Source organism: Nomascus leucogenys, chromosome 17 (assembly GCF_006542625.1).
Source record: "Nomascus leucogenys isolate Asia chromosome 17, Asia_NLE_v1, whole genome shotgun sequence".
Taxonomy (NCBI): domain Eukaryota; kingdom Metazoa; phylum Chordata; class Mammalia; order Primates; family Hylobatidae; genus Nomascus; species Nomascus leucogenys.
Genome location: NC_044397.1, coordinates 90109159 through 90123779, shown reverse-complemented (window position 1 = coordinate 90123779; position 14621 = coordinate 90109159). Strand labels below are relative to the sequence as shown.

The 14621-nt window shown below is 54.2% G+C and overlaps 1 protein-coding gene across 11 annotated transcripts in view; it reads right to left on the bottom strand.

Annotated features, from left to right (window-relative positions):
• Nucleotides 1-14621, bottom strand: part of PTPRS (protein tyrosine phosphatase receptor type S) — a 132472-nt gene that overhangs the window by 52966 nt on the left and 64885 nt on the right. For all 11 annotated transcript variants that reach the window (XM_030796966.1, XM_030796971.1, XM_030796969.1 and 8 more), the window contains exons 3-5: nucleotides 12345-12490; nucleotides 11603-11744; nucleotides 3964-4152 (exon numbers count right to left, since the gene is read on the bottom strand). In XM_030796966.1, the coding sequence (XP_030652826.1) occupies nucleotides 3964-4152; nucleotides 11603-11744; nucleotides 12345-12490 (477 nt within the window). The remainder of the gene's footprint in view (nucleotides 1-3963; nucleotides 4153-11602; nucleotides 11745-12344; nucleotides 12491-14621) is intronic.

The window sequence follows — 14621 nt, the reverse complement described above, 5'->3', positions numbered from 1 at the left end:
AATCTCTGGGGGTGGAGGGATGGAGTCTAGAAGCCTCTCTGGACGGGTGAGGGGCGTCTCTATGCCCAGGGAAGGTCTGTCAGCCTGGCCCTTTGGTGGCCTTCCCTCTGGGCTGAGGGAGGGAGGTTCATGACCCCCCCTTCCTTCTTTCCTTCTTAGGGAGCCCAGCAAGGGACTGCTTTCAAGTCCAGACTAGGAGGGGACAAGGAGCAACAGGAATTATCTTGTTAGAGACAGGGAGGGGGGTGGGGTTAGTGCCCCAGGACCGGGCATTAATACAGCCAAGAAAGGGTGTCACAGACAGGCCGAGTAGGAGGGACGGGGAGAGACTGGCAGCCTTCTTACCAAGAGGAAAAGAGGAAAGACCTGTTTATCTGGGCCTTGGAGGCAGGGATGGTTAACTGCAAAGCAGGAAAAGGTAGCTCAGGGCTGGAACGTTACCCCCTCTGCTCACGATCCAGGGAGAAGTTTTGGGCCCCTTCTCTCTGCTGCTGATGGCCGATAACTTGATAACTCGGATGGCTGGGGCCAAGAAGATCCCAAGACCTCGATCTGCCAGGAGTGGCCAGACACGTGAAAAAGCAGCTCCTTCTGCGTGGCCCAAACCCATTTTACAGATGGGCCAACTGAGGCTCAGAGGGGAATCTCTGAGGTCCCACCATGAGGCAGGGGTAGGCACTGAGCCTAACTCTCCGGCCTCCTGGGCTGAGGAGCTTCTGGCCTGAACTTTTCGGGGTCCCTGTATTATCTTTTGAGGTGTCCTCGTGAGGCCACTCTGCACCCTTTACAGGGGAGCAAATGGAAATTTGCCTAAAGTTACACCCTGGAGAACTGGAACCCCAGTCAGTGGAAAGCCAGGCTGGCCTTTGCTAGGACACTGGGATGACGATGGTGGAAGTCAGGGTTAAAGAAAGTCTTTTCAGGTCGGCCCAGTGGCTCACGCCTGTAATCCTAGCACTTTGGGAAGCCGAGGCAGGTGGATCACCTGAGGTCAGGAGTTTGGGGGACCAGCCTGGCCAACATGGTGAAACCCCGTCTCTACTAAAAATACAAAAATTAGCCGGGTGTGGTAGCGGGTGCCTGTAATCCCTGCTACTCAGGAGACTGAGGCAGGAGAATTGCTTGAATCGGGGATGCAGAGGCTTTAGTGAGCCGAGATGGGGCCACTGCACTCCAGCCTGGGTGACAGATTAAGACTGTCTCAAAAAAAAAAAAAAAAAAGAAGTCTTTTCAAGTTGGCCAAATCACTCAGGGCTATTCTATCAAGTGGGAACAATGGATCCCTTAGCCATTAAAAGGTGTTCCACTTCCCACCCTGACGGAGATGAAGGGACTGATAGCATAGGCTGATATCAGTCACTCTCACTTTAGTATGAATTAGTCCCACAACTGATTTCAGGAGATTCAGGCTGAATGCTGAGAAAAGTGGATGAGAAGTGCCCAGTAGCAGCTAGGCTGGAAAAATCTCCACCTCACGCCCAGCCCCAGCCCCAGCCCCCAAACTTCTGTAATTAAATCCTTTTCCAGCAGGGCTAAGGCCAAGAAGAAAGTGCGGGAGGAAATTTTGTTAGGTACGAAGTTCCATGAGCCCAAGGATGCCTCTGAACCCCCCTCAGCCTCTACTCTGAGGTCTGCCCGGCCCCTTGTGGACTTGTCTCTTTTCCTCTTTTCCTTTGGGTTTCTTTCTCTGCCGCACACTAGTGCCCAGCTGGGGAGGGCTAAGGGGCTGGTCGTGGGGAGGAGGGAGAGGGCGTTAGTAAACATACCAGGCAGAGTGGGTCAGTTATCATCACGGTGGCTGTTAGTTTGGTGAGGAGAAGGGGGCAGAAGGGGCACAAAGGGGATGGGGCGTTAGTTGTTGACGTGGTGATGAAATCAGACTTACCAAAGGTTTCTGAACGTTTACAACAGGAAGGTAAGAAAAGAGAACACGAACATTAACAGGTGGTTATGAAGAATCCTGTGTCCTCATCAAGGAGGCGATGGTGGGGGAGGGGAGGGGGATGCTCAGAATAATAATAACATTTCTATGGTTCCTAAAGTGGCTTATGTTTACTGAGACCTAGCAGGCGCTAGACATTCCATCCTGGAGAGGTCACCAGAACACAAGGAAATAGGCATGTTTTATGGGGAAACTGAGGCCACCGCTCCCCCACCCTGCCCCTCCTTGCTTGCAGAGGCCTACAAGCTGCAAACATCCTCAGCCAGGCTGGGAGAGGGGAGGCGATTTGTCCCCCCAGTGTGAGGTCTGAGTCTCTCCAGGGAAGAGATTCTGGGCTCCACGTCTGATCTTTTTTGGGGCTTAGTTTTCACTAAGGAGGAGGAGCAGAAAGCGGAGAAGGGGTAGGTAGGCTCTTTGGTGGGGGGCAAGTATGGGCAGTGAGTGCCGGGCGCTGGGGATGATTCCAGGAGGGACTGCTGCGAGACAAGCTCCGTGGCGGGATCCTCGGAGGAAGGGGAGAGAGAAAGCAAAAAGAGGTGTGTGTGGAGGTGCAGGGTGATCTCAACAGTGACCTGAACGAAGGCAGGGTGTCAAGCCTGGCACAACTGAAAACAGTAAATCCGTGACGCAGACACACACGCATGTGCAGCCACACGTGTGCTCCCAATGTATGGAGACACATCCCCACCACGTGTGTCCCCACGCACGAGCACTAGGGAGGTGCGGGCTCAGAGGCGCGTGCACGGATCATTGCCCTGTGTGCACAGGCACGGGAGTGACTGCAACGTGGGTGCACGTGTGGCCGAGATGCAGGCGGACACTTTGCTCCGGGCGGGGGAAGGGAGGACCGTGTGTGACAGCAGCCAGGCCTGCACACCTGTGCCCACACGCGGGAGGCAGGCCAGGCCAGCACAGGGAGCCCAGACATGCACACGTGGACATGTCGTGAAGCGGGGGGACGACACACACACAGACACAGCCCCCCAGACAGATGGACCCGCAGATGGGCCACGTGGGTGCTTTGTGGAGACACAATGGTGGAACCGCCCGTCTCCAAGGCTCTGTCTGTCCCAAGGTCTCCCTAGCCCAGACGAGGCCTGAACAGACAGGCTGTCTGTGCCCCATTACAGACCTGACGCCCCGCCATCACCTCTGCTTGTCTTTGTCCCATGATGTTCTTATTGCTCAGCCTTGGAGAGACTCTCTCCCTGTAGTGTTCTATGGCTCCCCATCACCTTACTTGTCACCTCTGGACACCTGCCATTGCCTTACACAGCTTCCACTACTCCTGCCTGTCTGGGCCCCACTGTATTCTCACTGGATGTGCCTACTGCTTCTGTAGAGGATGTTCTCTGCCACCTTCCATAGCTCCCTATTACATACCCATTGAAGCTGGTCTCCCCTTGTCACCCTCCATGGCTCACCGACACTTCTGCCTGTCTGTCTCCCATTGCTTGGGCACTGCCGATACCCACCATCCTTGGTGGCTTTCTTTCTTTCTTTTTGGAGATCAAGGTCTTGCTACATTGCCCATGCTGGTCTCAAACTCCCGGCCTCAAGCAAGCCTACTGCCTTGGCCCTCCCAAAGAGCTCGGATTACAGGCATAAGCCACTGCGCCCAGCCCCCTCAGTGGCTTCCTATCACCCACAACCATCTGTGGGTGGCAGTTGTGATCTCACTGCCTGAGTACGGGACACAATCTCCCCGCCCATGGCCCTATATAACTCCCCACCCTTGTGCGTGTCTGCATCCATTATATCTTCACTGGCCAGGTGTTGAAGCACTATTCTTCTACCACCCTCTACAGCTTCCCAGTACTCATGCCCATCTGTGCCCCCTAATATCCTCAGTGTGTGACTTTGAAGACATTTTGCCCCCACTCCCCCGGCGCCAATGCCTGCCACGGCCGCACACTGTCTCTGCCTGTTCTCCAGTAGTCCCCAGACCTTGGGGCCTGGAGATGCTCCCCATCCCTGCTGCCCTCTGAGGCTCCCACGTCCTGTCAGCCACCCTCACTCACCCGATCGCAGCTGTTTGATGCGTCCATTGCTGGCACTAGGATCCACGGGCAGGAAGTCCTTGAACCAGGTGATCTCAGGGTCAGGGTTGCCGCTGGCCGCACAGAGCATGGTGGCTGTCCGTGTCCGCTCCACCACCTTCAACTGCGGGCCCATGTCGATGTTGGGGAAGCCGGAGGGCAGCTGGTCCTCTGAGGGCAGAAACGGGAGAGAAATGGGCATGGTTCTGAGCACTGCACGGCCACCCCGGAGCCTGGGGCTCAGGGACGGCCCCGCCACGGGTCCAGCTCCTCCCTGGCTGCGTGACCTCAGCCCTGGGTGCCATCCTTTACAGCCAGTTCTCTCTTTTTTTTTGAGACAGGGTCTTGCTCTGTTGCCCAGGCTGGAGTGCAGTGGCACGATCATAGCTTACTGCAGTCTCAACAACCCGGGCTCAAGTGATCCTCCTGCCTCAGCCTCCTGAGTAGCTGGGACTACAAGCATGTGCCACCACGCCTGGCTAATTTTTAAAATTTTTGTAGAGAGGGGGTCTCGCTGTGTTGTCCAGGCTGGTCTCAAACTCCTGGCCCCAAGCAATCTTCCCACTTCTGCCTCCCAAAGCACTGGGATTGCAGGCATGAGCCCCTGCACCTGGCTGGGTCCCTCTTCTGTACAAGGGGGAGGCTCGTGTGAGGATGCTGAGCAGGCTAGAATGATATTTCTCACTGGGGGGTGACTGCTGCCCTGGGAGACACTGGGCGATGTCTGGGGATATCTGAGGTTGTCACGACTTGGGGGTGGGTGCTCCTGGAATGGACTGGGTGGGGCTGAGAGATGTTCTACACCCTGCTACATATTAGCACAAACCTGGCCCCAGGGTCCACAGTGCTGAGCGGGTTCATTTACAGCAGCCTGAGGACGCCTTTCTTTTTATCTTTTAAAAAATTTTTAAACAGATATATATATATACATAAATCAGCTGGACGCGGTGGCTCATGCCTGTAATCCCAGCACTCTGGGAGGCCAAGGCAGGCGGATCGCTTAAGGCTAGGAGTTTAAGACCCAGCCTGGCCCACATGGTGAAACACTGTCTCTATTAAAAACAAAAATTAGCCGGGTGTGATGGTGCATGCTTGTAATCCCAGCTACCCGGGAGACTGAGGCAGAAAAATTACTTGAACCCGGGAGATGGGAGGTTGTGGTGAGCCGAGATCACGCCACTGCACTCTAGCCTGGGTGACAGAGCGAGACTCGGTCTCAAAAAATTCAAACTAAAAATAAAAATAAAATATACAAAATATAGAGATAGGGTCTCACTATGTTGCCCAGACTGGTCTCGACCTCCTGGACTCAAGGAATCCTCCCACCTTGGCCTCCCAAAGCACTGGGATTACAGGTATTTTACAGGTATGAGCCACTGTGCCTGGCCCAGAGGACACAAGTTTTTTTTTTTTTTTTGAGATGGAGTCTCACTCTGTCAGCCAGGCTGTAAGGCAGTGGCATGCACTCCACGCCCGGCTAAGTTTTGTACTTTTAGTAGAGAAGGGGTTTTGCCATGTTGGCCAGGCTGGCCTCGAGCTCCTGACCTCATCATCCACCTGCCGTGGCCTCCCAAAGTGCCTGGATTACAGGTGTGAGCCACTGCGCCCACCTGCCTTTCTAAACATAAACTACACTGCTCCCCTGCTGTACACCCTTCTGTGGTCCTGCCACCCTCAGAAGGAACTCCGTCTGCTTGCCCGCTGGGGGCGCCTGCCACCTTCCCTCCCCTTTTTCTCTCTGGCCCAGTCACCCTGGCTTCCACGGCTCTCAAAGTCACCCCCTCCCTCGGGTCACCTGTTCTGTTCCCTCCGCCTGGAATCCCCATTCCCACATCTGTCTACTGATCGGAACACCACCTGGGACTAGCTCCAACTCCCTTGCTCTAAATGCCCCCACACTCCTCACTGTCCTCTCTGCAGCAGGGAACTCTATCTGTTAACGGTGCATCTGCGTCACCACGGCATCCCTAGCACCCAGCGCAGAACCGGGCATACAGTAGGAGCTCAATCAGTGAACAAACAACTCAATCCTGGTTGAGCACTCAATCCTCCAGCACCAGGTGAGTGAGTGGCACCACGTCTCCAGTGCTCGGTATCCCACTTGGGTGGTGAGGTTCTAGCTCCCCTCCATGGTAAATGGAGACCGGTGGTGATGTTGGGGTGGGAGGGGGGCGGATAAGGAGGAGAAACTCAGCTCCCTGGAATCTCCTGGTCCCAGAGCTCCTTGAGCAGTGGGAACGTGCTTCTGGGCTGAGGTGATGAGGTGAGCCGGCTAAGTGACGGGCTGCCTTGCAGCCAGGGTGCTCTACAAACCAAGATGGGCCGGCTGTGGGGGCTCACACCTGTAATCCCAGCACTTTGGGAGGCCGAGGCAGGTGGATCACCTGAGGTCAGGAGTTCGACACCAGCCTGGCCAACATGGTGAAACCCTGTCTCTACTAAAAATACAGAAATTAGCCAGGCGGGGTGGCGGGCGCCTGTAATCCCAGCTGCTCAGGAGAGTGAGGCAGGAGTGAGCGGAGATCGTGCCACTGCACTCCAGCCTGTGCGACAGAGCAAGTCCCTCTCCAAAAAAAAAAAAGAGATTCGGAAACAGCCATGAAGGACAGACTAATAACCGCGCCCGCCCCCCATCCCCCTCAACTCCACTCCAATGGACAGGTGACAAAAAAGTGACCAATCGCAGTGCTGTTAAGATCAAGAAATAGGCAGCTCGTCTATAGGAATGCAGGAGTGGGAGGGCGTAAAGGGCCGCAAATGATGGCTTCGGGGCCACATGTGGCCCTGTAGCTGTTTTTCTTAATAAAGTTTTATTGGCTGGGCCCGGTGGCTCACGCCTATAATCCCGGCACTTTGGGAGGCTGAGGCGGGCGGATCACGAGGTCAGGAGATCAAGATCATCCTGGCTAACATGGTGAAACCCCGCCTCTACTAAAACTACAAAAAAATTGGCCGGGCGTGGTGGCGGGCGCCTGTAGTCCCAGCTACTTGGGAGGCTGAGGCAGGAGAATGGCATGAACCCAGGAGGTGCAGTTTGCAGTGAGCTGAGATCGCGCCACTGCATCCAGCCTGGGTGACAGAGCAAGACCTTGTCTCATAAAAAAATAAAATAAATAAATAAATAAATAAATAAAGTTTTTATTGGCACACAGCCACGCCCATTCGTTTCTCAGCTTTCCCACCACAATGGCAGAGTTTGGGGTTGTTGCTGCGACAGAGACCATCCGGCCTGTAGAGCCAAAAATATTTACTTTCTGGTGCTCTGGAGAAAAAGTGTGCTGCTTCCTGGTGTAGACAATGTTGCTGTTTGTTTAAAGAACATACACGTATTTGCTTACAAAGGCCCAGATGGGACATGGGGCACAGGGGTGGGTGCTGTGGACAGAGGTGGGCAGGAGGCCACCATCTTGGGAGGAAACTGGGCCCCAGGCAAGCAGCAGGAGGGCAGGAGGCCGAGATGGGGCAAGGGAGAGGTGGGCAGGATCCAGGGAGGTGAAGGCAGAATCAATCCCTGCCTCCCCAGGGTTACAAGAGAGCGGCAGTTCCAGCCCGGGGGATCACTGCTTGGATGGGAAAAAGCCCCAGTGGAAAGCCCTGAGCACTAACAGCGTATCAGGCGCCGCGCAGGCAAGGGAACCTGTGATCTCCTCCAAGTCTTTTCCACAGAGGGGGAAACGGAGGCCCAGGCAGACGCACACTTGTCCCAGGTCATACAGCCAGCATGTACCAAGGATTTGAACCCAGGCCTGGCTGAGCTCAGAAGAAGCTGAGTGGGGCTGGCTGCAAAAGCCCTCCACCCAACCAGGTCTGGACCCATCGGGGCCCTGAAGGGGGCGTGGCTGGACGCTGTCTGAGGTGGTTCAGGCCTCTTGTCTGTCCTTCCTGGGCCAGGGACCTGGACAACCTTGAAAGTGGCTTTGATTGGCTACTGATGACATCATCGGAGATGAGGGCCAAAATGACTGGGTCTCACTCAATTGGTTTTGGTGCCCACAGCTGGGTCTGTGTGTATCCCCGTGTGTCTATGCATGCCCGTGTACCTACGAGGGTGGCTTTGATAAGCATGAGAACCCTGTATTTCGTTCACGCGTGGGCACACGTGTGCCACATGTACGTGCTCACGCTTGCCCCTGCGCCCACACGTGTCCACGCGTGAGCACTTCTCGTGTGTATGTGGCCCCGCAGGGGTCCCCGTGAGCATGTGTGGGCAGCAGCCAGCCAGGGTGCACGGGGAGGCCTCGGCCGTCTGATGCTACCAAGAGCACCTAATTAAACAAAAATGTACATCGTGAACCACACTCTGCCCAGTTCCTCGGAGTTTAATTAAAACAACAGTGCGGGAGGCGTGTGCGGGATCCACAATCAGATGGCAGAAGAGGAGGGAGGCAGGGAGTGGCCCTGGCAGTCCAGATGGTTCCCCACCAACTGCCAGTGACTGGCCGGGGGTGCCTGGAGCTCAGGGCTGGTGGCAAGGTAGGTGGGGCCAGGTCAGGGTATCCGAGACCCTGGGCCCCAGCAGGAAGGATGAGCTCCCAGCTCAAGCAGGCCCTTCCAGGCAGCCGGAGAGGAGAGAGAAAAAGACTGTGGGCCGGGCGCGGTGGCTGACGCCTGTAATCCCAGCACTTTGGGAGGCTGAGGAGGTGGATCACCTGAGGTCAGGAGTTCGAGACCAGTCTGATCAACATGGCAAAACCTTGTGTCTACTAAAAATACAAAAATTAGCTGGGCATGCTAGTGGGCGCCTGTAGTCCCAGCTACTCAGGAGGCTAAGACAGGAGAATTGCCTGAACCCAGGAGGCGGAGGCTGCAGTGAGCCAAGATCACGCCATTGCACTCCAGCCTGGGCAACAAGAGCAAAACTCTGTCTCAAAAAAAAAAAAAAAAAGTGTGGATGGGCGCAGGGGGCATTTTTTCCCAGACTCCGGGGGACCGGGCAGTTGGTGGCTTCATAGCTTGTCCTTTAATACCCTGAGTGCTCAGAGTGGAGGCTGGCTTGGGGCAAGAGGAGGCAGGCTGTTCTGTCTGAGCCCAGGAAAGGTCAGGGCAAAATTATCTGCTGGGAAGAGCAGGGCGGGCCATGGTGGGCCTGACTCCGCCCCCGCTCCTTCCTCCATCCCCCAGCAGGATGGGCTCCAGGACCCACGCAAATGAAACTGTAGGGTCTCTTGTTAGAAAAGTATTAAGACTTTCCAGACTGCAATAACAGAGCTTTTATCTTTTCTTCCCCCTCCCCCCGCCCCCCATTTTAGAGACAGGGTCTTGCTCTGTCACCCAGACTGGGGTGCAGTGGCATGATCATAGCCCACTGTAGCCTTGAACTCCAAGGCTCAGGCGATCCTCCTGCCTCAGCCTCCTAAGTACTTGGGACTACAGGCAGGCACCACTACACCTGGCTAAGTTTTACATTTTTTTTTTTTTTGTAAAGACTTGGACAGTGGGGCATGGGGTCTCTATGTTGCCCAGGCTAGACTCAAACTCCTGGGCTCAAGTGATCCTCTTGCCTTGGCCTCCCAAAGTGTTGGGATTACAGGTGTGAGCCACGGCACGTGGCCGAGAGCAGAGCTTTAAAAAGCACGGGACCTTTCTTTTTTTTCTTTTGATATGGAGTCTCCCTCTGTCACCCAGGCTTGAGTACAGTGGAGCAATCTCAGCTCACTGCAGCCTCCGCCTCCTGGGTTCAAGCGATTCTCCTGCCTCAGCCTCCCAAGAATTCAAGAGGTAGGATGACAGGTGCACACCACCATGCCTGGCTAATTTTTGTATTTTTAGTAGATTTGGGATTTCACCATGTTGGCCAGGCTGGTCTCAAACTCCTGACCTCGCGATCCGCCCGCCTTGGCCTCCCAAAGTGCTGGGATTACGGGCGTGAGCTACCATGCCCAGCCATTTCATTTTTATTCATTCATGCATTCATTCATTTATTTTGAGACAGAGTTTCTCTCTTGTCGCCCAGGCTGGAGTGCAATGGTGTGATCTCAGCTCACTGCAACCTCCGCCTCTTGGGTTCAAGCGATTCTCCTGCCTCAGCCTCCTGAGCAGCTGGGATTACAGGTGCACATCACCTCACCCAGCTAATTTTTGTATTTTTAGTAGAGACGGGGTTTTACCATGTTGGCCAGGCTGGTCTTGAACTCCTGACCTCAGGTCATTCACCCGCCTCAGCCTCCCAAAGTGATGGCATTACAGACGTGAGCTCCAGCACTCAGCCCGACTTCAGAGATGAGAAAATTGCAGCTTAGAGAGGTTCATTAACTTGCCCTAGGTCACACAGCAACCAAGTGGCAGCCAGGACTTGAGCTCCACAGGCTGGGCCCAGTGCTAAGACCGAATTGCAGTGGAGAAGGCAACACAGAGTGGTTGGGCAAGGGTTTGTAGGCGGCTGTTTGAAATGATGACGAACAAGAATTTGTTCACAAAATTGCTTCCTCATTATAAAATAGCATCACTCAGACAGCCCCCTATAAACCCCTTGCGACTTGCTCAAGAAATGGATTTAGGCTGCACGCGGTGGCTCATGCCTGTAATCCCAGCACTTTGGGAGGCTGAGGTGGGTGGATCACTTGAGGTCAGGAGTTTGAGACCAACCTGGCCAACATGGTGAAAGAAACCCTGTCTCTACTAAAAATACAAAAATTAGCCGGACATGGTGGCATGTGCCTGTAATCCCAGCTACTTGGGAGGCTGAGGCAGGAGAATTGCTTGAACCCGGGAGGCGGAGGTTGCAGTGAGCTGAGATAATGCCACTGTACTCCAGCCAGGGCAACAAAACAAGACTGTCTCAAAAAAAAAAATAAAATAAAATAAAATAAAAAAAAGAATTGCACCTAAACAAGGCCAGCAAGCAGCGCCGCAGGCCCGTGTGAATGTCTGGGGAAGTGGGGCAGCTGTTTCTGCCTACCTAGCATCCGTTCGTCCTTTATTTTTTGTAGAGATGGGGTCTCGCTATGTTGCCCAGTCTGGTCTCACACGTGATCCTCCCACCTCAGCCTCCCAAAGTGCTGGGATGGCAGGTGTGAGCCACCATGGCCAACCCTGTTTATCTTTATTCCTTTGGGGGAACCACACTCACTCTTGGCTCCAGGTACGAGGCCAGCCAATCACAGTGTTTGTTCCTCCTGAGCCACAGTGATTAGTTCAGGGAGGGCCATGGGATCCAAGTTCATTGGGGGTGGGGGGAAGTCTCACTAAGGATGTCATCAATACAGAAGGAAATAAAGCCAAAAGACAGAGAGTGGAGCTCTGAGAAAATTCAATGAGCCCCTGGATCCAGCTGAACCTGAAGCCAGCAAATCCATGGAATTTTAATTCTGCACCTCAATTATCTTTCTCGCTTGAACCCATATGAGTTGGATCAGCCTCTTGTCATCAGAAGCGCATGATGAAGATTATAAATTAGGATGATTCTAGTTCCTCAATTCCTTTCTTTCTTGCAAAGGCACAATAAATCCCCACCAGTAGGCTCTGGGCCCTGAGAGTGTTACTGGTTCAAGAAGGGAGATCAAGGTCCTCCCAAAAAAGACAAAGCAGGAGGGTTTGGGGTAACTTTCATGTATTCCTTTTGTGCTTGTCCCCAAAGCCCAGGGCCCAGTTTATCCTCCGCCCGCCCTGGGGAGCCCAATACCTCGGAGGACAGTGAGCTTGGCATGGACTGTGATCTCCCCAACCGAGTTCTGGGCCACACACTCGTACACATTTTCATCCCGCGGTGTCCTCAGCGGCTGGATCCTCAGCACTGCCCCCGCACTCTCATCAAACTCAATCGTCTGCCATGGGCAGGGGAAAAAAGGACAGCGTGAGGCTGGGGTCCCAGGAAGGTTCCTGTCTAGGCTGGGCTGTAGGGGAATGGCAGTCAGCCCCATGATCCTGGGGGAGAAGAGCTGGAGGCTGAATGTGCACGTGTGTCGGTGTCCAGTATAAATGTGCCAGAGACAGGGACCAGATTTGGGTACATGTAAGAACAGAGTGTTGTGTGCATGTGTGAGGGTGACACATGTGTGCAAGCCCATGTGACAGGCATGCAAAGGTGTGTGAAGGCATGTGGAATGTGGCAATGTTCATGTGTGATCATGTGCATGCATTAAGAGTTGTAAAGTTCCTTCTGTGTGCAGTGGTGCTGTGTACACTGTGCTGTGAAGAAGACTCAGAGAGGACAGGGCTTTGCTTGAGGCCGCACATCATGGAGCTGGTAGAGCAAGTGAGGTGGGCAGGACCCCAGCTGGAGGCTGCACAGCCATGCTTGCCTGGCCACTGATGTCCGTGCTCCACCTGGGGAACGTGTCCGTGACGTCTGCTGTGGCTGAGACGCTGTGGCCCTGCCTTGGGGAAGCGTTGACCCCAGGCTGCCTCCCCCTACCCCAACTCACCTCAAAGCGCTGAGAGTTGACCTTCTTGCCCTTCTTGTTCCAGGTCACTCGTGGCTTGGGGTCGCCCGTGGCCTGACACACGAAAGAGGCCACACCCCCCGACACGCCGATCTGGTCCTTGGGTTCTTTGATAAACCTGGGGGGCTCTGGGGATACAGCAGAAAGAAGTGGGGAGCTGATGGGTCCAGGCATCCGGCTAGGATACCAAGGAGCCACAAAAACCTGCCCTCTACCCCCTGCCCATGTAAGTGCCATGTGGCCAACGGAGAGAGGAGGAGGAAAGCAAGGATGACAATGAACACCCCCCCCAACTCGCCCCCTGCCATGGCACCCATGGGCACCCAGGTACCCACATATCCCCACTTCCACCTGCAACAGCCACAGCTGCTCAGACACAGTGGATACAACCTCACCTGGGCACACCTGTTCACACACAGTGCCACTGGGAAAGATAGAAGGGAAGACCCGTGAGATGCTGGGGTCCCTAAATTCAGCACCTGAACCTCCCTCCATGGTGACCAGCCAAACCCTTGGAGGGCCTTGAAAGTACTTGCCAGAAGATAACTTGGTCTAATTTCCTGGCGAGACATGTGGGGAAACTGAGGCACCCAGCATGGGGTGGGGGGGTGACCACGGGATATGAGGCCAGAACCAGCATTTGAACCCAGAGCTCCAGCTTCTTGGGAGGCATCCAGGAGGTGGCTGGACACGAGGGGTCAGTGCCCAGGAGAGTGGTCTGAGCTGGAGGCAGGAGCTCAGAAAGGGGGACTAATATTTAATATTTAACCTCTCAAACAGCATGGAGGGGCAGTGCCATCCTGATTGTCTTTTTTTTTTTTTTTTTTTTTTTTTTTTTTTCAGATAGCTTCTCACTCTGTCGCCCAGGCTGGAGTGCAGTGGTGTGATCTCGGCTCACTGCAACCTCCGCCTCCCAGGTTCAAGTGATTCTCCTGCCTCAGCCTCCCGAGTAGCTGGGACTATCGGCACCCACCACCACGCCCGGCTAACATTTTATATTTTTAGTAGAGATGGGGCTTTACCATGTTAGCCAGGATGGTCTCGATCTCCTGACCTCATGATCTGCCTGCCTCGGCCTCCCAAAGTGCTGGGATTACAGGCATGAGCCGCTGTACCTGGCCTTCTTTTCTTTTCTTTCTTTTTTTTTTTTTTCTTTTTTTTTAAGAGATAGGGATTCAGTCTGTCACCCAGGCTGGAGTGCAGTGGCACGGTCTTAGCTCACTGCAGCCTAGGCCTCCCGGGCTCAAGCAATCCTCCCACCGTGGCCTCCCAAGTAGCTGGGACTACAGGTGAAGGCCATCACACCTGTACTCTCAGCACTTTGGGAGGCTGAGGCCAGAGGATCACCTAAGGTCAGGAGTTGGAGACCAGTCTGGCCAACATGGTGAAACCCCGTCTCTACTAAGGAAACAAATATTAGCCAGACATAGTGGTGAGCACCTGTAATCTCAACTACTTGGCAGGCTGAGGAAGAAGAATGGCTTGAACCCGGGAAATTGAGGCTGCAGTGAGCCAAGATCATGGCACTGCACTTCAACCTAGGCGACAGAGTAAGACTCCGTCTCAAAAAAAAAAAAAAAAAAAAAAAACCCAGCCTGGGGTCTCACTATGTTGCCCAGGCTGGTCTGCAACTCCTGTCCTCAAGTGATCCTGCCACGTTGGCCTCCCAAGTAGCTATGTTGTCCAGCCTGGTCTCAAACTCCTAGCCTCGAGCAATCCTCCCAATTCAGCCTCCCAGGCTGCTGGATTTATAGGCGTGAACCACCATACCCGGCTCTGCAATCCCCATTTTATATGTGAGGAAACTGAGACACAAACCAGGCAAGGGACTTGCTTTGGCTGGACACGCACAGCCAGTTGGTGGCTGAGCTGAACACGCTCCTTTGAACCACGCTGGCTTTCACACCCACATTCTTCACCCTCCATGACGATCTGATGTGGTCATTCAGTCTCTGCAATAAAGTCTGGAGTAGGAGAGTGGTTTTGTTTTGTTTTGAGATGAAGTCTTGCTGTGTCACCAGGCCAGAGTACAGTGGTGTGATCTTGGCTCAATGCAATCTCCGCCTCCCAGGTTCAAGTGATTCTCCTGCCTCTACCTCCCGAGTAGCTGAGATTACAGGCACGCACCACCACGCCTGGCTAATTTTTGTATTTTTAGTAGAGATGGGGTTTCACCATGTTGGCCAGGGTGGTCTTGAACTCTTGACCTCAAGTGATCCACTTACCTTGGCCTCCCAAAGTACTGGGATTACAGGTGTG